The 21,693-nt window shown below is 43.1% G+C and overlaps 2 protein-coding genes across 2 annotated transcripts in view; one reads left to right on the top strand and one right to left on the bottom strand.

Moving 5' to 3' along the window:
• The window catches only part of rhobtb3 (Rho related BTB domain containing 3), an 87,533-nt gene extending 86,799 nt beyond the window's left edge, over nucleotides 1-734 (top strand). Inside the window, exon 12 of the mRNA XM_055633317.1 lies at nucleotides 211-734. Coding sequence (XP_055489292.1) covers nucleotides 211-326 — 116 coding nt within the window. The 3' untranslated portion in view covers nucleotides 327-734. The remainder of the gene's footprint in view (nucleotides 1-210) is intronic.
• On the bottom strand, nucleotides 173-21,292 carry glrx (glutaredoxin (thioltransferase)). Its single transcript, XM_055633322.1, has 3 exons — nucleotides 20,989-21,292; nucleotides 9,707-9,823; nucleotides 173-361 (listed from the first exon to the last, which is right to left on the bottom strand). The coding sequence occupies exons 1-2, from the start codon at nucleotides 21,193-21,195 to the stop codon at nucleotides 9,713-9,715; spliced, it is 318 nt and encodes a 105-aa protein (XP_055489297.1). The 5' UTR covers nucleotides 21,196-21,292; the 3' UTR covers nucleotides 173-361; nucleotides 9,707-9,712.
• Nucleotides 21,293-21,693: the final 401 nt, after the last annotated feature.

The following is a 21,693-nucleotide window of genomic DNA, read 5'->3' as shown; positions in this document are numbered from 1 at the left end:
GAAAATCCAGCTATGTCGTGAAATAGTGTGTTTCTTATGTACGAATGTAACTTAAGTGAACTGATTTTCATGTAGTTAGGACTATGTGTCATTAAAATTATGCAATGGAAGCTCTATTAAACCAGACAGATCCTCAGAAAAAGAATATCAAAATAAGTCCTATGACAGCGCATTGTTAATTCCATTCTTCTTTATTGTATTCACATGCAGATGAAGAAGAAGCTTTTGTGGAAAGTCATAGATGGCCATCAAGTTCTTACTTGCAGGAATTGACTGAATACAGGCATCACATTCACTCTGGGAGATCTCGTTGTATTCTCATGTAATGGTTTCTTGAACTGTCCTTGGATACCTATTGAGACTGAAAGATTGGACAGTTAGAAAACCTTGCGCTATCGTAGAAAAACAAAACTGAAGTCAACGGAATCCCTGAACCCCCATTGACGATTTGATGCTTGGACGAAACCCCCGACTCTGAACATTCCCATTTTGTTCCTGCACATTGTTTGTTTTTCCGAAAGCTTGAAACTCTTGGACAAGCACAATCATGTCCTGGAATACAACCCACCCAACTTTAAGACAACTCTAAATCTTATTTCCATGATGAATTTATGGGCCCTGCCTTTCAAATGTGAAGAACTATATTTGACATACTTATTATCTTGCTGGTAGGACTTCACATTTGCTATGTTGAAATAAGCAACAATGCACATAATAAACATATCCCATTTTAACTAATGATTAAGTCAGGTACTATGGTTGATAAGAGACGTAGTTCATCCAGTTGCCATTATACCATATGCTGCTTATAAATTAGTCCTGACAACAATTGTCAGGAACTAGTTTCCTCCTCTTGAAAACTGACAGTGTTGGATATTGTATTAAACTATAACATTCCTTAGAGTTGTAGTAATCAAATTTACAATGTACACGATCGTGCTAAATGTGCCTGCCACTGGCATTTGACTCTTTGCTTTAGCCATTAGTTTACCCTTAGCTACACTTGCCATGTTTGGATCTGTGGTTGCAATTGAACTCAGCCTTTCCATAATCAAGTAGGCTGTAAGCAATAACTAGGCTTTGGGTACACAAAAATGCTGGTGAAACTCAGCGGGTGCAGCAGCATCTATGGAGCGAAGGAAATAGGCAATGTTTCGGGCCGAAACGTTGCCTATTTCCTTCGCTCCATAGATGCTGCTGCACCCGCTGAGTTTCACCAGCATTTTTGTGTACCTTCGATTTTCCAGCATCTGCAGTTCCTTCTTAAACACTATGCTTTGGGTGGCAGATACTCAGGTCTCTCCACAGATTGGCCTGATACTTTGCTGATAGCTCAGATAAATTGATTAATTTAGATACAAAGTAATAGGTTTGCTTAAAAATTGCTGGAACTACTAAAATCTAATTAAAAATAAAGTAAAACAAACAGCCCACCAGCCTGCACCCATTTTTTAAGTCCAGGTTGACAATCAGATTCAAATGAATGGGTTTTGCTTTCACTATTAAGGGGCATCTGTCCATTGTGTTTCATTGGGACAGTAGAATGTCAAATGTGCACACATGTGACCTGCTGCTCATCTCTGACTCTGATGATACAAAATGGAAGATTGAATGTCAGATACAGCAAGGAGGATGTCACCTGCGGCTCTCCCTGGAACAATTTTTATCCAGTGTATTACATAATTTTATCAAGGCTGGAGGGCTCTCTCTTCCTCAACCCCCCCCCCCCCCCCCCCCTCACCCACACCACACACACACACACACACACACACACACACCCCCTCACACACACACACACACACACACACACACATCAATTATCAACTACAGAATGTCCTCAAATGCATTATAAATTAGATTAAGTCAGCCCATATTATAATAGTGGTGTTTGAACTTAAATGTTGTCCATAGCTCATGTACTGCACACAGTACGGTTTCACCACTCTAGGACAAATGTGATGGCTGGAGACAATGTAGAGGGGATTTACGGATGTCGCTAGGGTTGGTGAATCATAGTTATGGAGTTGAGGATGTATGGCTGGCAATACATTTTTTTCCTAATAGAGGAGAGAATGAACTGGATTACGATATTATAGGACTCAAAGAAGGTCATAGAAAATATCTTATTTCTCTAATTAGGGAGGACAGTAACTAAGGGATACAAAGTTAATTGGTTCAAAGATATGGTTAGGCAGGAATTAAAAGGTAGAAATCTGGAACTCACAGTCCAGGAGAAAATCAGAACATTTAAAATCATCTGGATGAAACATAAACCTGAAGAATCATAATTTACAAGAGCTATGGACTAAGAATCGAGAAGTGGGACTAATCTCAAGTCCACCTTAAGCTGGCATGCCACATGAGCACATGGCTCTATTTTCTCCATATATTTTATGCATTATTGCATCCCTTTCATCAGAGAATGTTGCAGTAAAACAAACACATTTCTGCTGTCATTGGATTCATTAACAGCATCAATTAAAAAAGGAACTGCACAGATTAATCTATTGACATTTTTTTTAAACATATTAATGTTTCAAGTGTACTTCTTTGGAAGACCACAAAAGGAATAATATATTAAAACATCTGAAGAAGGGTCTCGACCTGAAACTTCACCCATTCCTTCTCTCCAGAGATGCTGCCTGTCCCACTGAGTTACCCCAGCTTTTTATGTCTATCCACATTGGAGTCACAGGTTCAAAGTATTCTTTGATTATTGTCTTTGATGTATGTACAGCATTTTCCGCTTTTAATTAACATAGGAAGTCATTAGATTAGAGCACAAGGAAAGGCTATTTTCTATTCTAAGGGTATCTGCAACATGTAATTTCCAATAAATGTTATCAGCAGTGAGAAAAAGGTTCAGAATACATTTGGAGTGTAGAGTGCTTTGCTTTAGGAAGTGTTTGAACCAGGGCAGAATAAACCTTTTTCAGAAAAACTAGAAACACATTAATGGCAAGAGAGCAGAGATGAGACATGAGGATTATACTAGTAGTGATTACTATGGGCACTGGGATTGAATTACATTCTACTTGCTAATGTTAAAGATCTTAGAATATCGGTTGTAGACAAAAATGCTGGATGAACTCAGCGGGTGCAGCAGCATCTATGGAGCGAAGGAGATAGGTAACGTTTCAGGCCGAAACGTTGCCTGTCTCCTTCGCTCCATAGGTGCTGCTGCACCCGCTGAGTTTCTCCAGCATTTTTGTCTACCTTCGATTTTCCAGCATCTGCAGTTCCTTCTTAAACACTTAGAATATCGGTTGCCCATTTAAGCACCTACTCTGTGTGTAAAAAAAAACTTTTTCCTCAAACCCCTTTTGAAATTCATTCCTCTCACCTTAAAAGCCATGGCCTCTTGTTTATGATAATATTACAAAATAATCTGACTAACTACGCTTTCTACACCTCTTATAATTTTATATACTCCTGTCATTCACCCCTCAGTCTACCTGTGTAACCAATTCCTGAGAACAATGGACATGAACACCTAGGTCACTCAGTTCATTAATATTCATTAGCACCCTACAATTTACTGTACACGTCTTCTCCTATTTGGCTTCGCAAAATGTATCTCCTCACATTTGTCAGGAATGGCGGTGGGGCAGTGGTAGAATTGCTGCCTTACAGTGCCGGAGCCCCGGGTTCGATCCTGACTACGGGCACTGTCTATATGGAGTTTGTACGTTCCCCCCGTGACCGCGAGGGTGTTCTCCGAGATCTGCGGTTTCCTCCCACAATTCCAAAGACGTACAGGTTTGTAGGTTAATTGGCTTGGTGTATGTGTAAATTGTCCCCAGTGTGTGTAGGATAGTATCAATGTGCGGGGATCGCTGGTCGGTGCGGCGTCTGTGGGCTGAAGGGTCTGTTTCCACGCTGTAACTAAACTAATCTAAATAGCATCGGCCAACACTGCCCAACTTTCCATTTGACTATATCGTGCTGCAGCATTAAACAACCATCTTCGCTCTCCACGACACCACCAACCCTGTGAGATCCGCAAACTGAAAACAGATGAAGGTAGATAAATCTCCGGACCCTGATCAGATCGACATAGAAACATAGAAAATAGGTGCAGGAGTAGGCCATTTGGCCCTTCGTGCCTACACAGCCATTCAATATGATCATGGCTAATCATCCAACTCAGTATCCCGTCCCTGCCTTCTCTCCATACCCCCTGATCCCTTTAGCCACAAGGGCCACATCTAACTCCTTCTTAAATATAGCCAATGATCTGGCCTCAACTACCTTCTGTGGCAGAGAATTCCACAGATTCACCACTCTCTGTTTGAAAAACGTTTTTCTCATCTCGGTCCTAAAAGACTTCCCTCTTATCCTTAAACTCTGACCCCTAGTTCTGGACTACCCCAACATCGGGAATAATCTTCCTGCATCTAGCCTGTCCAACCCCTTAAGAATTTTGTAAGTTTCTATAAGATCCCCCCTCAATCTTCTAAATTCTAGCGAGTACAAGCTGAGTCTATCCAGTCTTTCTTCATGCATCCAAGAATACTATGGAAAGCTAGAGAATAAATTGCAGGAGCCTGCGTTGAGATATATGCATCATGGTGAGCCAAGGGTGAGGATTCAGAAGACAGGAAGGCTGCAAAGAGATACCTGTGAACCATAGACCAGCAAAGCTGACATCTGTAGTAACTGAGTTAAGGGCCTGTTCCACTTTCACGAGCGAATTCTCAAATTCTCCCGAGTTTTTCCCTGATTCAAACTCGCAGAATGTTCGTAACGAGTCCTGTGGAGTTCGTAGATATATCGTAGCAGCTCATTATGCCAGCCGTAGGTAATCGTGGCATCAGGTAAGTGGGGACGTTTTTTCCAGCCCGATAAAAAATGTCCACGAGTAAAAAAATGGTCGGGATGAAAGAATTAAGTCGTGAAAGTGGGACAGGCCCTTTACTTGCGGGGAATCTAAGGGATAAGATATTCCTGCATTTGGAAAGAAAGGAGTTGATTATGGATAGTCTGTACAGAATTGCGCATGAGAGCATTTGTGTCCCACAAATGTGATTCTACAAGTAACCAAGAAGGTCGATGAGAGCGGGGCGGTACAAAGTGTATATGCACTTCATCAAGGCCTTTGATTAGTAAGTTACTCAGGAAGGATGGATCACATGGATTCCATGGAGAGCTAGCTAATTGGCTTGAAGGTAGGGAGCAGAGGGTGCTAGTAGGTTTGCTTTTGGCTTGGAGTTTGTAATTCGTGTTATGGTTCAGGATTGGTGTTGGGCCAATTGTTGTTTGTCATCTATATAAATAATTTGGAAGAGAATATACAAGGCAGGATTAGTAAGTTTGCAGACGACAGTAAAATAAGTGGTATTGTAGACATCGGAGATGAGTATCAAGAATTATAGTGGTCAGTTGGGCAAGTGAGCTGAGGAATGGCAAATAGAGCTTAATGCAGAGAAGCTTGAGCTGTTGCATTTTAGCATGTCAAACCAGGGGAGGACCTTCATGGTGAATGGTAGAGGCCTACGGAGTGTTGCAGAACAGAAGGACATAGGAGTATGCTGTAAGTACATAATTCTCTGAAAGTGGCATCAAAGATGGAAATAGTGTAGAAGAAGGCTTTTGACATACTGGTAAGGTACAGCGCCCCCCATAATGTTTGGGACAAAGACCCATCATTTATTTATTTGCCCCTGTACTCTACATTTTGAGATTCGTAATAGAAAAAAGATCACATGTGGTTAAACTGCACAGTCAGATTTTATTAAAGGGTATTTTTATACATTTTGGTTTCACCATGTTGAAATTACAGCTGTGTTTATACATGCCCCCCCCCCCAGTTCAGGGCACCATAATGTTTGGGACACATGGCTTCACAGGTGTTTGTAATTGCTCAGGTGTGTCTCCTTAATGCAGGTATAAGAGAGCTCGCAGCACCTAGTCTTTCCTCCAGTCTTTCCATCACCTTTGGAAGCTTTTATTGCTGTTTATCAACATGAGGACCAAAGTTGTGCCAATGAAAGTCAAAGAAGCCATTATGAGACTGAGAAACAAGAATAAAACTGTTAGAGACATCAGCCAAACCTTAGGCTTACCAAAATCAACTGTTTGGGACATCGTTAAGAAGATTATTAATTGTAAAGGTTCTGGCAGGCCAAGGAAGACCTCCACAGTTATGACAGAAGAATTCTCTGTATAATAAAGAAAAATCCCCAAACACCTGTCCGACAGATCAGAAACACTCTTCAGGAGTCAGGTGTGGATTTGTCAATGACCACTGTCCGCAGAAGACTTCATGAACAGAAATACAGAGGCTACACTGCAAGATGCAAACCACTGGTTAGCCACAAAATAGGATGGCCAGGTTACAGTTTGCCAAGAAGTACTTAAAAGAGCAACTACAGTTCTGGAAAAAGGTCTTGTAGACAGATGAGATGAAGATTAACTTATATCGGAGTGATGGCAAGAGCAAAGTATGGAGGAGAGAAGGAACTGTCCAAGATCCAAAGCATGCCACCTCATCTGTGAAACACGGTGGTGGTGGGGGTGTTATGGTCTGGGCATGTATGGCTGCTGAATGTACTGGCTCACTTATCTTCATTGATGATACAACTGCTGATGGTGGTAGCATAATGAATTCTGAAGTGTATAGACACATCCTATCTGCTCAACTTCAAACTCATTGGCCGGCAGTTCATTCTACAGCAAGACAATGATACCAAACATACTGCTAAAGCAACAAAGGAGTTTTTCAAAGCTAAAAAAGGTCAATTCTTGAGTGGCCAAGTCAATCACCCGATCTGAACCCAATTGAGCATGCCTTTTATATGCTGAAGAGAAAACTGAAGGGGACTAGCCCCCAAAACAAGCATAAGGTAAAGATGGTTGCAATACAGGCCTGGCAGAGCATCACCAGAGAAGACACCCAGCAACTGGTGATGTCCATGAATCGAAGACTAAAAGCAGTCATTGCATGCAAAGGATATGCAACAATATACGAAACATGACTACTTTCATTTACATGACATTGCTGTGTCCCAAACACTATGGTGCCCTGAAATAGGGGGGACTATGTATAAACGCTGCTGTAATTTCTACATGATGAAACCAAAATGTATAAAAATGGCCTTTATTAAAATTTGACAACGTGCACTTTAACTACATGTGATTATTTATATTAAAAAACTCAAATTGACGAGTACAGAGGCAAACAAATAAATGATGGGTCTTTGTCCCAAACATTATGGAGGCCGCTGTATACTTTCATCAGTAAGGGCATTGAGTAAAGAAGTTGAGAAGCTGTGTAGCAGTAGCACAAGATGCTGGTGAAGCAATATGTTGATAGTCCTGCAAGAGGGCTACAATCAACACCTTTGGAAATAAGCGAATGGGCAAGTGGGGGAACACTTGGGACCAATGATCATAATTCTATTAATTTTTAAATATAAAGGGAAAAGTAAGGAATGGTCACAATCAAATCCTAAAATGGGACAAAACAAAGATGCTGGGCAAAGTGTACTCGCTAGAATTTAGAAGATTGAGGGGGGGTATCTTATAGAAACTTACAAAATTCTTAAGGGGTTGGACAGACTAGATGCAGGAAGATTGTTCCCGATGTTGGGGAAGTCCAGAACTAGGGGTCACAGTTTAAGGATAAGGGGGAAGTCTTTTAGGATTGAGATGAGAAAACCATTTTTCACACAGAGAGTGGTGAATCTGTGGAATTCTCTGCCACAGAAGGTAGATGAGGCCAGTTCATTGGCTATATTTAAGAGGGAGTTAGATGTGGCCCTTGTGGCTAAAGGGATCAGGGGGTATGGAGAGAAGGCAGGTACAGGATACTGAGTTGGATGATCAGCCATGATCATATTGAACGGCGGTGCAGGCTGGAAAGGCCGAATGGCCTACTCCTGCACCGAATTTCTATGTTTCTAAGTGGTCAACCAATTTGCAGTGGAGAGCAATTTGTGGGCGCCAAATCCGGTTACCAGACTAGTAGAAGTGCAAGTGCATTGCTGTTTCACCTGGAAGGAACATTTGGATCGCAGGATAATGAGAGAGAAACAGGTAAAGGAATAAGTGTGGCATATCTGCCAGTGAGTACAGAAATTTCCACTTTTATTTTAGGTTTCCACTCTCTGCACTTATCAATTTCAGTGTGGCATTGCTAGTGGTTAAACAGAGGAGAGCTATAAGAAGGGGAATGGTTAGAGGAGAATGATGAGCAGATGAGAGAGTTGGGAAAAATGAAGATTCCCCTTAGAAAACTCAAAGGGGATTCTACCTCAAGACAAACGTTCCCAATGTAAACTTGAGGAACAGCACTTCATTTACTGCAGGCACATTTCAGGCTTCCGCATTTAATATTGAACTTGATGGGATAACTTGCCCGCTATCCAGTTCTGCTATTGGTCTAACACCTGTAATATCAACTCAATTTTTCTCTGTTCAATCATTTGACCTACAGCACCTTCCATATCCCTTTGTTTGTGTCTTCTGAACTGCCCACATTAACCTGCCCACCAGACTACTTCATCAACAGATAGAAGTTGGGATGTAATGTTAAAATTGTACAAGGTATTGGTGAGGCCAATTCTGGAGTATGGTGTACAATTTTGGTAGCTAAATTATAGGAAAGATGTCAACAAAATAGAGAGAGTACAGAGGAGATTTACTAGAATGTTGCCTGGGTTTCAGCAACTAAGTTACAGAGAAAGGTTAAACAAGTTAGGTCTTTATTCTTTGGAGCGCAGAAGGTTAAGGGGAGACTTGATAGAGGTCTTTAAAATGATGAGAGGGATAGACAGAGTTGACGTGGATAAGCTTTTTCCCATTGAGAGTAGGGAAGATTCAAATAAGAGGAAATTATTTGAGAATTAAGCGGCAGAAGTTTATGGGTAACATGAGGGGGAACTTCTTTACTCAGAGAGTGGTGGCTGTGTGGAATGAGCTTCCAGTGGAAGTGGTGGAGGCAGGTTCGATTTTATCATTTAAAACTAAATTGGATAGGTATATGGATGGGAAAGGAATGAAGGGTTATGGTCTGAGTGCAAGTAGATGGGACTAGGGGAGAATAAGTGTTCGGCATGGACTAGAAGGGCAGGGATGGCCTGTTTCTGTGCTGTCATTGTTATATGGTTATAACAGCTTATCCCCAATAGCAACCACCAGACTACTTGATCAACAGCTTATCCCCATAGCAACCACCAGACTACTTCATCAACAGTTTATCCCAATGGTGACCATGACCTCATCCTCGAGATAGTCCTTTTGTTCTACCCACCCCTCGATTACCCTCTCAACAACTTTTTTTTGTCCCATCTGATGAAGAATCTGACTGAAATGTTAGCTTCCTTTCTATGGATGCTGTTTGACATGTGGGATATTTACAGTATTTTCTGGATCTATTTCAGAATTCCAGTAATCGCAGTTGGGTTTATTTTTCTGTACCAGGCCACAGATCAGTGAGCAAATTTGCCAACATGCTACTAATCACCTGCATGGAGTTTGCGGTTTACCACCGGACTCCAGAGAGTGCAAGCTCCCTGAATGCAGTCATAATTATTGCAGAAAATCAACTGTGAACAAGTTTGAAATGTGATTAGCCAACGCACATGCACCAGATTTCCAAACTTCCTGACCACCATGGAGATAAATATAGGCAGGCCCTCATGGGCTACCACATTATTTGAAATTGGAAATTTAGACCATTGGAAATTTTAGTCACTCATCTTACCTGGGACTATATGGCACCAATGGCAATCAGCTTGTCTTTCAGCACAGCATTGTCGTGCAGTTGCTTAACGTCTGAACCACCTCCCACACATTCAGTCCCAATGAACACACGAGGTACCTAGAATCAAATGAAAATATTCCAATTCCATCAGAGAGGACAATTCACAATTTACCAAATAAATACATCCTCAATTATATTTTGGCTATTTTATTGAGCAGACACACAATATTGTCCACATCAGTACAATTACTAATGCTGATAAAATAGTAATAACTGGAAATAAATGACTGTCTAGATACTGATCAACATCAGTGATTAAAGGAACGGTACAACTTATATGAGCCTCTTTAGCCATAATTTCACAATATTAGATGGATATTTCCCATAAAGCAGAATTTTGCTTTTTTTCCCCATTTTGGCTGGCATTCAAAATGGGAATCCCAGTGTAATTTGCTAATGCAGCTATCTGGAATATCCAGCAAAAGCAATGACCTAGATTTACCTACAGCTTTTCCTGCACTTCTACTTAGAGTATCACAGCAAGTATTAGCATTAAATGAGAATGTCTGGGCTATTTTTCTGTCAGTTGACAAATGGCTTGTGATATCTTCATCTCAAACAATCCTGACAATGCTTGATTTTGAATGCCCTGGATCAAAGTTCTGACATTATTGATTTACAATTCTTGAGTCTGCTTTTTGGCATTGTTTATTGTTAAGACATATTGTAGTAAACTAATTTGTAAAATTCGTTTCAATGTAATTATGGAGAGGGTCAGAACTGGACCTAGGGTTGAGATTTTTGATTGGAGAAAGGCTAACTTTGAGGAGATGCGAAAGGATTTAAAAGGAGTAAATTGGGACAGTTTGTTTTATGGGAAAGATGTGGAAGAGAAATAGAGGACATTTAAAGGTGAAATTTTAAGAGCACAGAATCTTTATGTCCCTGTTCGGTTGAAAGGAAATAGTAAAAGTTTGAAAGAGCCCTGGTTTTCATGGAAAATTGGACACTTGATTTGGAAAAAGAGAGAGATCTACAATAATTATAGGCAGCATGGAGTAAATGAGGTACTTGAGGAGTATAAAGAATGTAAAAATAATCTTAAGAAAGAAATTAGAAAAGCTAAAAGAAGATATGAGGTTGCTTTGGCAAGTAAGGTGAAAGTAAATCCAAAGGGTTTCTACAGCTATATTAATAGCAAAAGGATAACATAGAAACATAGAAACATAGAAATTAGGTGCAGGAGTAGGCCATTCGGCCCTTCGAGCCTGCACCGCCATTCAATATGATCATGGCTGATCATCCAACTCAGTATCCCGTACCTGCCTTCTCTCCATACCCCCTGATCCCCTTAGCCACAAGGGCCACATCTAACTCCCTCTTAAATATAGCCAATGAACTGGCCTCAACTACCCTCTGTGGCAGAGAGTTCCAGAGATTCACCACTCTCTGTGTGAAAAAAAAGTTCTTCTCATCTCGGTTTTAAAGGATTTCCCCCTTATCCTTAAGCTGTGACCCCTTGTCCTGGACTTCCCTAACATCGGGAACAATCTTCCTGCATCTAGCCTGTCCAACCCCTTAAGAATTTTGTAAGTTTCTATAAGATCCCCTCTCAATCTTCTAAATTCTAGAGAGTATAAACCAAGTCTATCCAGTCTTTCTTCATAAGACAGTCCTGACATCCCAGGAATCAGTCTGGTGAACCGTCTCTGCACTCCCTCTATGGCAATAATGTCCTTCCTCAGATTTGGAGACCAAAACTGTACGCAATACTCCAGGTGTGGTCTCACCAAGACCCTGTACAACTGCAGTAGAACCTCCCTGCTCCTATACTCAAATCCTTTTGCAATGAAAGCTAACATACCATTCGCTTTCTTTACTGCATGCTGCACTGCATGCCTACCTTCAATGACTGGTGTACCATGACACCCAGGTCTCGCTGCATTTCCCCCTTTCCCAATCGGCCACCATTTAGATAATAGTCTGCTTTCCCGTTTTTTGCCACCAAAATGGATAACCTCACATTTATCCACATTATACTGCATCTGCCAAACATTTGCCCACTCACCCAGCCTATCCAAGTCACCTTGCAGTCTCCTAGCATCCTCCTCACAGCTAACACTGCCCCCCAGCTTAGTGTCATCCGCAAACTTGGAGATATTGCCTTCAATTCCCTCATCCAGATCATTAATATATATTGTAAATAGCTGGGGTCCCAGCACTGAGCCTTGCGATACCCCACTAGTCACTGCCTGCCATTGTGAAAAGGACCCGTTTACTCCTACTCTTTGCCGAGGGATATAACGAGGGATAAAATTGAATCCATTGGAGAGTCAGAGTGGACAACTATCTGCAGAGCCAAAAGAGATGGGGGAGATATTGAACAATTTATTTTCTTCGGTATTCATCAAGGAGAAGGATATTGAATTATGTGAGGTAAGGGAAACAAGTAGAGTAGCTATGGAAACTATGAGATTCAAAGAAGAAGAAGTACTGACACTTTTGAGAAATATAAAAGTGGATAAGTCTCCAGGTCCGGACAGGATATTCCCTAGGACATTGAGGGAAGTTAGTGTAGAAATAGCAGGGGCTATGACAGAAATATTTCAAATGTCATTAGAAACGGGAATAGTGCTGGAGGATTGGCGTACTGCGCATGTTGTTCCATTGTTTAAAAAGGGGTCTAAGAGTAAATCTAGCAATTATAGACCTGTTAGTTTGACGTCAGTGGTGGGCAAATTAATGGAAAGAATACTTAGAGATAATATATATAAGCATCTGGATAAACAGGGTCTGATTAGGAACAGTCAACATGGATTTGTGCCTGGAAGGTCATGTTTGACTAATCTTCTTGAATTTTTTGAAGAGGTTACTCGGGAAATTGATGAGGGTAAAGCAGTGGATGTTGTATATATGGACTTCAGTAAGGCCTTTGACAAGGTTCCTCACGGAAGGTTGGTTAAGAAGGTTCAATTGTTGGGTATTAATGGTGGAGTAGCAAGATGGATTCAACAATGGCTGAATGGGAGACGTAATGTTAAAATTGTACAAGGCATTGGTGAGGCCAATTCTGGAGTATGGTGTACAATTTTGGTCGCCTAATTATAGGAAGGATGTCAACAAAATAGAGAGAGTACAGAGGAGATTTACTAGAATGTTGCCTGGGTTTCAGCAACTAAGTTACAGAGAAAGGTTGAACAAGTTAGGGCTTTATTCTTTGGAGTGCAGAAGGTTAAGGGGGGACTTGATAGAGGTCTTTAAAATGATGAGAGGGATAGACAGAGTTGACGTGGACAAGCTTTTCCCACTGAGAGTAGGGAAGATGCAAACAAGCAGCCCCTCCCGAGTCACGTGATCGCGGCTTCCGAACGCCGGGTTCGATCTCTGCGTACGCCAGTCTCTCCAAGGAGGCAATGTTCATAACCTTGCATTAACATTGTTCAAAAGTCACAGAGAGATGCTAAGTTGATGGGGGTGAGCCAAGCTTTTGTATTTAGAATTGTCTAGGAAGGGTTCAAAACAGCATTACTATCGCCCAAGATGACTGGCAGCTGCGGCTGCAAATAGATGACATAATTCAGCTGTGGCAAGGAGATGAAAGAATCATCAGAAACTGGCAAAATCTGGTCGATTCCCTGCCAAATCATGACAAAGACTAATCCTATAAATGAATATAAAAGCACAGAAGGAAGTTGCCAAGTGAGATGCGGGGTTTGAAAGGTCTCTACAAGTGCTTGCACTTAACGAATGTTACCAAATGTTAACACTGTTTCCAAATGTCCTTCTGCATGTAAACATGAAGGTTACATCTATCAAAAATACAACGTACCCGGTTAATTTAGGAGTTTTATTTGACATTAGCAACATATTAGTAACAAAGTCTCATATATGGCACGTCTCAACAGAGCAAGTCATGAAGGATGCAGAACTGTAATAGAAGGTGTTAATAAAGTGAGAAACTTGACACCCACAGGTATTAAACAGTAGTGTTATGCAAGGGAAGCCACGCAACACTTTTATTTTTGATCAGCCATGATCACATTGAATGGCGATGCTGGCTCGAAGGGCCGAATGGCCTACTCCTGCACCTATTGTCTATTGAAATAGTATTTGGAAACAGTGGTAGGATGACTGCCAATGCCAATTTAGGCCCAGAAAAAGATCACAGGTGAGTTTTAGTTTAGTTTATTACAGGCATGTGTACTGAGGTAGAGTGAAAAGCTTTCCGTTACATTCGATCCAGTCAGCAAAAGACTATATATGATTAAATCAAGCTGTCCATCATGTACAGATGAAGGATAAAGAACATAACATTTAATGGAAGCCCGTAAAGTCCGATAATGCATTAAAGATAGTTTGAACATCTCCATTGTGGAAAACAGAGACCAGGACCGCTCTCTAGTTGGTGAGAGGACAGTTCAGTTGCGTGATAACAGCTGGGAAGTGTGCATTTTCATACTTCTGTATATCTTTCTTGCCTGATGGGAGAGGAAGAAGAGGGAATAACCGGGGTGAAACTGGTGCTTGATTATGCTGGCGGCCTTACCAAGGCAGCATGAAGTGTAGATGGGAGTCAATGAAAGGGTGCTTGGTTTACATGATGGTCTGGGCTATGGCCACAACTCATTGGTGTGCTATCTTGGCCATTTCATCGATGTGACTGGTCCAGGACAGATTGCTGGGGATATTTATTCCAAAGTACTTAATACTCATAGAGCAGGGAAACAGACCCTTCTGACTAACTTGCCCACATCAACCAACATGTTCCATCTACACTCATCCCACCTGCCGCGTTTAGCCCATATCCCCCTAAACCTATCCTATTCATATACCAGTCGAAATGTTTCTTAAACACTGTGAATTTAGAATCTAGAATTCAGAAGATTGAGGGGGGTTCTTATAGAAACTTACACAATTCTTAAGGGGTTGGACAGGCTAGATGCAGGAAGATTGTTCCCGATGTTGGGGAAGTCCAGAACAAGGGGTCACAGTTTAAGGATAAAGGGGAAATCTTTCAGGACTGAGATGAAAAAAACATTTTTTACACAGAGAGTGGTGAATCTGTGGAACTTTCTGCCACAGAAGGTAGTTGAGGCCAGTTCATTGGCTATGTTTAAGAGGGAGTTAGAAGTGGCCCTTGTGGCTAAAGGGATCAGGGGGTATGGAGAGAAGGCAGGTACGGGATACTGAGTTGGATGATCAGCCATGATCATATTGATCATATTGAATGGCGGTGCAGGCTCAAAGGGCCGAATGGCCTACTCCTGCACCTATTTTCTATGTTTCTATGTGATCACACCTGCCTCAACTACCTCCTCTCACAGCTGCTTCCATACACCCACCACCCTTTGTGTAAAAAAATTACTCCTCAGCTTCCTATTAAACCCACCACCCGCACCCCACCTTAAACCTATGTTCTCAGATTCTTATAAGAGGTCTATTCAGTAGTCGGATAGACACGGTGGTGCAGCTGCTAGTGCTGCTGCCTCACAGTGTTAAAGACCCGGGTAAATCCTGACCTCAAGTGCTGTATATGTGTGGAGTTTGTACGTTCTTCCTATGACTGCATGGGTTTCCTCCGGCTGTTCGTTTCCTTCCACACCCCACAGACTTGCAGGTTTGTAGGTTAATTGGTCTCTGTAAATTACTTGTGTGTGTGGAATGGGTGCGAATGTTCACACTAGTTCACACTAGTTATGTTTCCCAATACTTCTCCGGCTGAGGATAACTCCATTCAGGCGATGCAAGGAGTGGAAGCGAAAAATGGGACAACATAGAACCAATGTGAACTTTTGCAACCACTCCATACATCGTATGAATGGAGTTATCCCGAGCTGAACTATTACTTTAAGGCAACACTGCCAAATACATCAAAGAGTGGGAGGTATTCACTCCGAATTTAACGCATTCAAGGGGAAACCCATCCAGTGCCTGCTGCACAGCTCCCGTTGCAGAGAAAGCCGGCGTTGCCACTTCCAGCGTTGGAGCTGCTCAATGAAAGCCCGCCGCCCGCCCGCCCCATCTGGCCCCGGCAACTGCAGAGCCGGCGCTTACCCTCTGAGGAACTTCTACCCACCTCAAATGTGCCTCCAAAAGCAAAAGGTCGATCGCCAACAAGATCAACCGCCTGTAATATATATCGTGTGCCTTCACTCAACTGTTTTCCCTGTCTTAGAGACGTCGTATTATATTAAAATAGCGTAGAAAACCAAAATCCTTTCTGAAAGAAATAGAACTAGAGGGGCGAATGTCGGGCTCTGGTTACTGCTGTTCAAGGCAGATATTCCTGGGGGATGGGGGGGGGCAGGGGCTCACGTCCCCCCTCTGGTTTGAGAGGTGGGGGACGATCCCCCCAAGTTTTTGTCATCCGGATTTTAAAATCTCCACTCTCCGCGAGACAGTGGGGACATGATGATTCAGCACAATGATTGGAGGAGGGAGATGTGCCAGTGCCCCCCACGCCCGGGTGGCCAGAGAGGTCGGGAGTCAGACGGGAGCTGCGCCCCCAGACCCACAGCCAGCGCTGAGAACCCAGCTCAACTCTGCCTGTCCCGCCAGGTTAACCTACAGCCCTGCTTGGACTTGCATGAAATATGGTCCAGGTTTACAGCCAGCACGGAGAAGCAGCGCTGGTGGCCCGTCAGTCCTGTCAGTCCCGGTTATCCCGGTGAGACAGGCAGAGTTGAGCTGCATTTAGTGCTGGATTGAGCCTCTGAAGACTCGCGCGTGTGTGTGCGAGTGTGCGCATACGCGCGCGGCCGCCAAGAAATTGTGTCCCACCTGTCCCCCGCATATTTTGATAGCGATTTCCGTGCCTGCTCCTGTTCATTGACAATCACTGTTGCCCAGGACTCCCGCCTCCCATCAATGGAAATTCGCAATTTACCGTTTTAAGTAATTAGTCTGCTTTATAAGAAATTTGAAGGCCTGGCAAAGTATTCGGCTTCATTTAAAAATTTGAAAGCAGAAAAAAGGAAACCGTCTCTTAGAAGTGGTTTTAAGAAATGAACTCGCCGTCTCTTGGCTCCTGTTTTATTACGGAAGTAGTCTTGGCTCGCTCCCATGTCGGCATGGCCCGTACTGTCATTAATCTCTAGCTTGCCTTGTTTATCATCATATTTGTTCAGCACATTCGGAGCCAGTACACAGTAAGGACAAGACACTTTTATGAAAAGAACCACTTTGTCCGCCCTGATTTTGGTGTCCACGTATTAGATATTCTCCGTTTCCCTGTCAATTCAGTGACTCAGCACAAAACACAACTGGCTTTTTTTTCGAGCTCTTGAGCAATGGGTGGAGTTGCAAATTCACTGCGTTTATTTAAAAAAACTTTTGATGTGGACTTTCTACTCCAGGGGAGGGAGGCACATAGCTTTAGTCTATACCAGCAATTATACCCGGGGTTAAGATACTATAGAACTTTATTAATTCCAGGAGGGAAATTGGACTGCCAACAGTCATAAAACACAACAAGATAAATGAAATATGACATTAAATTAAAGTGACGAGTGTGATGGTGAAGATAGTTGTGAAAGATTGCAACAGGATCTGGATCGATTGGCCAGGTGGGCTGAGGAATGGTTGATGGAATTTAATACAGAGAAGTGTGAGGTGTTGCATTTTGGGACGTCGAACAAGGGCAGGACCTACACAGTGAATGGTAGGCCTCTGGAGAGTGTTGTAGAGCAGAAGGATCTAGGAGTGGATGGTTCCTAGAAGGTCGATTCGCAGGTAGATAAAGTGGTCAAAAAGGCTTTTGGCACATTGGCCTTCATCCGTCAGAGTATAGAAGTTAGGAGGTCATGTTGCAGTTGTATAAGACGTTGGTGAGACCGCATTAGAGTATTGTGTTCAGTTCTGGGCACCATGTTATAGGAAAGATATTGTTAAGCTTGAAAGGGTTCAGAGAAGATTTACGAGGATTTTGCCAGGACTAGGGGGTGTGAGCTATAGGGAGAGGTTGAGCAGGTTGGGTCAATATTCCATGGGATGATCTTATAGAAGTGTATAAAATCATGAGAGGAATAAATTGGGTAGATGCACAGAATCTCTTGCCCAGAGTAGGGGAACCGAGGACTTGGGGACATAGGTTCAAGGTGAAGGGGAAAAGATTAAATAGGAATCTGATGGGTAACATTTTCACACAAAGGGTGGTGGGTGTATAGAACAAGCTGCCAGATGAGGTAGTTAGAAACATAGAAAAATAGGTGCAGGAGTAGGTCATTCGGCCCTTCGAGCCAGCACCTCCATTCAATATGTACATGGCTGACCATCTAACGTCAGTACCCCATTCCTGCTTTTCCCCTATATCCCTTGATTCCTTTAGCTGGAGCTATATCTAACTCTCTCTTGGAAACATCCAGTGAATTGGCCTCCACTGCCTCTGTGGCACAGAATTCCAGATTCACAACTCTCTGGGTGAAGACATTTTTTCTCATCTCAGTCCTAAATGGCCTATCCCTTATTCTTAAACTTTGACCCATGGTCCTGGACTTCCCCCAACATCAGGAACATTTTTCCTGCTTCTAGCCTGTCCAATCCTTTAAGAATTTTGTTTCTATAAGATTCCCTCTCATCCTTCTAAACTCCAGTGAATACAAGCCCAATCGACTCATTCTTTCATCATATGTCAGTCCCACGATAGATGGAGACTGCGCATCCACATCATAGATGGAGACAGGAGACAGGAGTGTTCCTCTCCTCCTAAAATCCACCACAATCTCCTGAGTCTTGTCGGTGTTGAGCTGCAGGTGATTCAGTCCACACCGCTCCACAAAATCCGAGACACAGTTCTGTAGCCTGACATACTGTGGGTCATCCATTCAGGTAGTTGGTGATCCAGGACACCAATGGAGCATCTACCTGCATCGTTGCCAGTTTGGTCCCTAGCAGCGCAGGCCGGATGATGTTAAAAGCACTGGAGAAGTAAAAAAAAGCATGACTCTCACAGTGCATCCCGACTTATCCAGGTGAGCATAGGAATGATGGAGCAGGTGGATGATATTGTATTGTATCGAGAAGAACTGGTCAAGCAATTCAGAAAATGGGGATCTCTCCAAGGAAGCAATGTTCATAATCTTGTATTAAAATTGCTCACATTGAGAGATCCAACGTTGAGCCAAGCTTCTATATTCAGAATTGTCAAGCAAGGGCCCGAAGCTGCATCACTATTGCCCAAGATGACGGGCAGCTGCAGCCACAAGAGGAAGATGACATAATTCAGCTGTGGTAAGGAGATGAAAGAATGCTCAGAAACTGTTCAAAAACGGTCGATTCCATGCCAAATCCTGTCAAAGACTTCATAAAGAACCGTGATGGACATATAAAGTATTTGGAAACAGTGGTAGGGAGATTCCAAATGCCAATTTAGGACCAGAAAAATGCCACAGATTAATTTTAGTTTATACGAGTTTATAAGAGTTTAAGAAGGAACTGCAGATGCTAGAAAATCAAAGGTACACAAAAAAGCTGGAGAAACTCAACGGGTGCAGCAGCATCTATGGAGTGAAGAGAATAGGCAATGTTTCGGCTCCTGCTGAGTTTCTCCAGCTTTTTTGTGTACCTTTGAATTTTAGTTTAGTTTATTACAGTCAGTCAGCGAAAGACTATATATGATTAAATCCGTCCAGTGTACAGATGCAAGATAAAGAACATAACATTTAATTGAAGCCTGTAAAGTCCGATTACAGATAGTTCGAACATCTCCATCGCTCTCTAGTTTGTGAGAGGACAGTTCAGTTGCCTGATAACAGCTGGGAAGAAACACTTTTGAGTCATACTCTTAGAGAATAGAAACAGCCCCTTCAGACTAACTTGCCCACAACGACCAACATGTCCCATCTACACAATTTCCACCTGCCCGGATTTGGTCCATATCCCACTAAACCCATCCATTTCATGTACCTGTCTAAATGTTTCTTAAACGCTGTAATAGTACCTGCTTCAACTATTTCCTCTCCCAGGTGGTTCCATTACCCCTCAGGTTCCTATTAAGCCCCATTCACTGTTTCAGACGATGCAGGGAGTGGATGCGAAAATGGGATGCATAGAACCAATGTGAACTTTCGCAACCGCTCCATACATCGTATGAATATGCCGAGCCAGAGAAGTATTTGTTTAAAGCAACTCTGCTAAATACATCAACGACGAGGAATGATGATTCACTCCGAGAACGTGTTTCAATGTAAAGCCTTCAGTTGCTGCAGCGTGATGGTAGAACCGACCCATCCAGTGCCAGTGCCAGTGCTTGTGCAGTGCCTGTGCCAGTGCCAGTGCCAGTGCCAGTGCCAGCGCCAGTGCCAGTGCCAGTGCCAATGCCAGTGCCAGTGCCAGTGCCAGCGCCAGTGCCTGTGCCAGTGCCAGTGCCAGTGCCAGTGCCAGTGCCAGTGCCAGTGCCAGTGCCAGTGCCAGCGCCAGTGCCAGTGCCAGCCCCTCGGCTCCAATACAGGGCGAGCCGGCGCTGCCGCGTCCAACACTGAGGGCGACAGTGAGTGCTGATCGGTCACCAGGCCGCCGCAAAGCTGCTTATTTTGGACCGGTGGCGTCACTTCCAGCACTGATTCACGTGTGGAAAAGGAGGAGCCCGATTGGGAAATGTTCATTTATCTGTCAGCGTTTCTGTTCAGCCTCCACGCTGGAGAGGTTCACTCAGTGTGAGCGGGATTGGATTTAAAGCCTTCAGGGGGGCACAGCGGGACGGGAGAGCCCATTCAATGCCTGCCTGCCTGCCCCTCGGCTCCCACCCATTGCAGAGAGAGCCGGCGTTGAAGCTGCGCAATGAGAGCCCGCAGCCCGCCCTCTCCACCCGGCCCCGGCAGCTGCTGAGCCGCCGCTTTCCCTCCCTCAGTCTGATGAACTTCGACCCAACTCAGATGCTCCTCCAAAAGCTAAAGGAAATCGGGTCTATCGCCAACAATATCGTGTGCCTTCACTCAGTATTTTCCCTCTGTCTTCGGGACATCACATTATTTAAAAAAAAAATACGCGTTGAAAACAAAAATCCTTTCTGAAAGAGATTAGAGGCATGGAGATAAAACTAGAAGGGCGAGGGTCGGGCTCTGATGATTCCCGTTCTATGACAACCGCTGTTGCCCGGGACTCCCGCCTCCCATCAATGGAAATTGATAATTTTTAAGTAATGACTCCACGAAATGTGAAGGCCTGGTGAAGTATTCGGCAACGCTTACACATTTAACCATATAAAGGCGAGAAACATAATTCCAAGTTTGATACCAGAAAGAAAGGGAAATCTCTTAGAAGGGGGTTTTAAGAAATGAACTCACCGTCTTGGCTCCTGTTTTATTGTGAAAGTAGTCTTGGATCGCTTTCATGTCGGCATGGCCGGTAATGTCGTGGATCTCCAGCTTGCCTTGTTTGAAATCATATTTGTTCAGCACATCCTGGACCTGTACACAGTAAGGACAAGACTCTTTTATGAAAATAACCACTTTGTCCGCCTGAATTTTGGTGTCCACGTACTCCTGAGCCATTCTCCTTTGCCCTGTCAATTCAGTGACTCAGCACCGAACACAACTGTCTTTCTTCTTTGAGTTCTTGAGCAATGGGAGGAGTTGCAAATTCAATGCGTTCGTTAAAATCATTTGACGCGGGCTTTTACTACAGGGGAAGGGAGGCGTAGCTTCAGTCTGCACCAGCAACAATTTTACCCGGCGTTGCTCGGGTCATTAAACAGGCAAATGCGACCTTTCCATTTATTTCCATGCCATTGGGTTATATAACAATTCTTGTCAATGAAATAAAATTTAACTTAAACGTACAATTATTCAATGGACAATATAATTAGGGAGTTATAATTATATACCTTGGGTTAAATTACCAATACATGCTGGAAATAAAAATGTATAGGGAGGTTGCACGGCAGTCCGGTCGCGACCCATGACCCACACTGTTGCTACTTTACGCCAAATGGAGTACATGCGATGAACTGCAGGTAAACAAATTGTCAATTTTTGCGCTGTAAATAATTA

The sequence above is a fragment of the Leucoraja erinacea genome, chromosome 3, assembly GCF_028641065.1.
Source record: "Leucoraja erinacea ecotype New England chromosome 3, Leri_hhj_1, whole genome shotgun sequence".
NCBI classification, from domain to species: domain Eukaryota; kingdom Metazoa; phylum Chordata; class Chondrichthyes; order Rajiformes; family Rajidae; genus Leucoraja; species Leucoraja erinaceus.
Note: the sequence above shows the minus strand (reverse complement) of the source record. Positions and strands in the feature narration are given on the sequence as shown.

Excerpts from the sequence above, each read along its gene's own strand:
- glrx (XM_055633322.1), bottom strand. The coding sequence starts at position 21,195 with ATGGCTCAGGAGTACGTGGACACCAAAATTCAGGCGGACAAAGTGGTT. Across the intron at positions 9,824-20,988 it reads ATAAAACAGGAGCCAAGACG|GTACCTCGTGTGTTCATTGG; the intron begins GTGAGTTCATTT and ends ATTTGATTCTAG.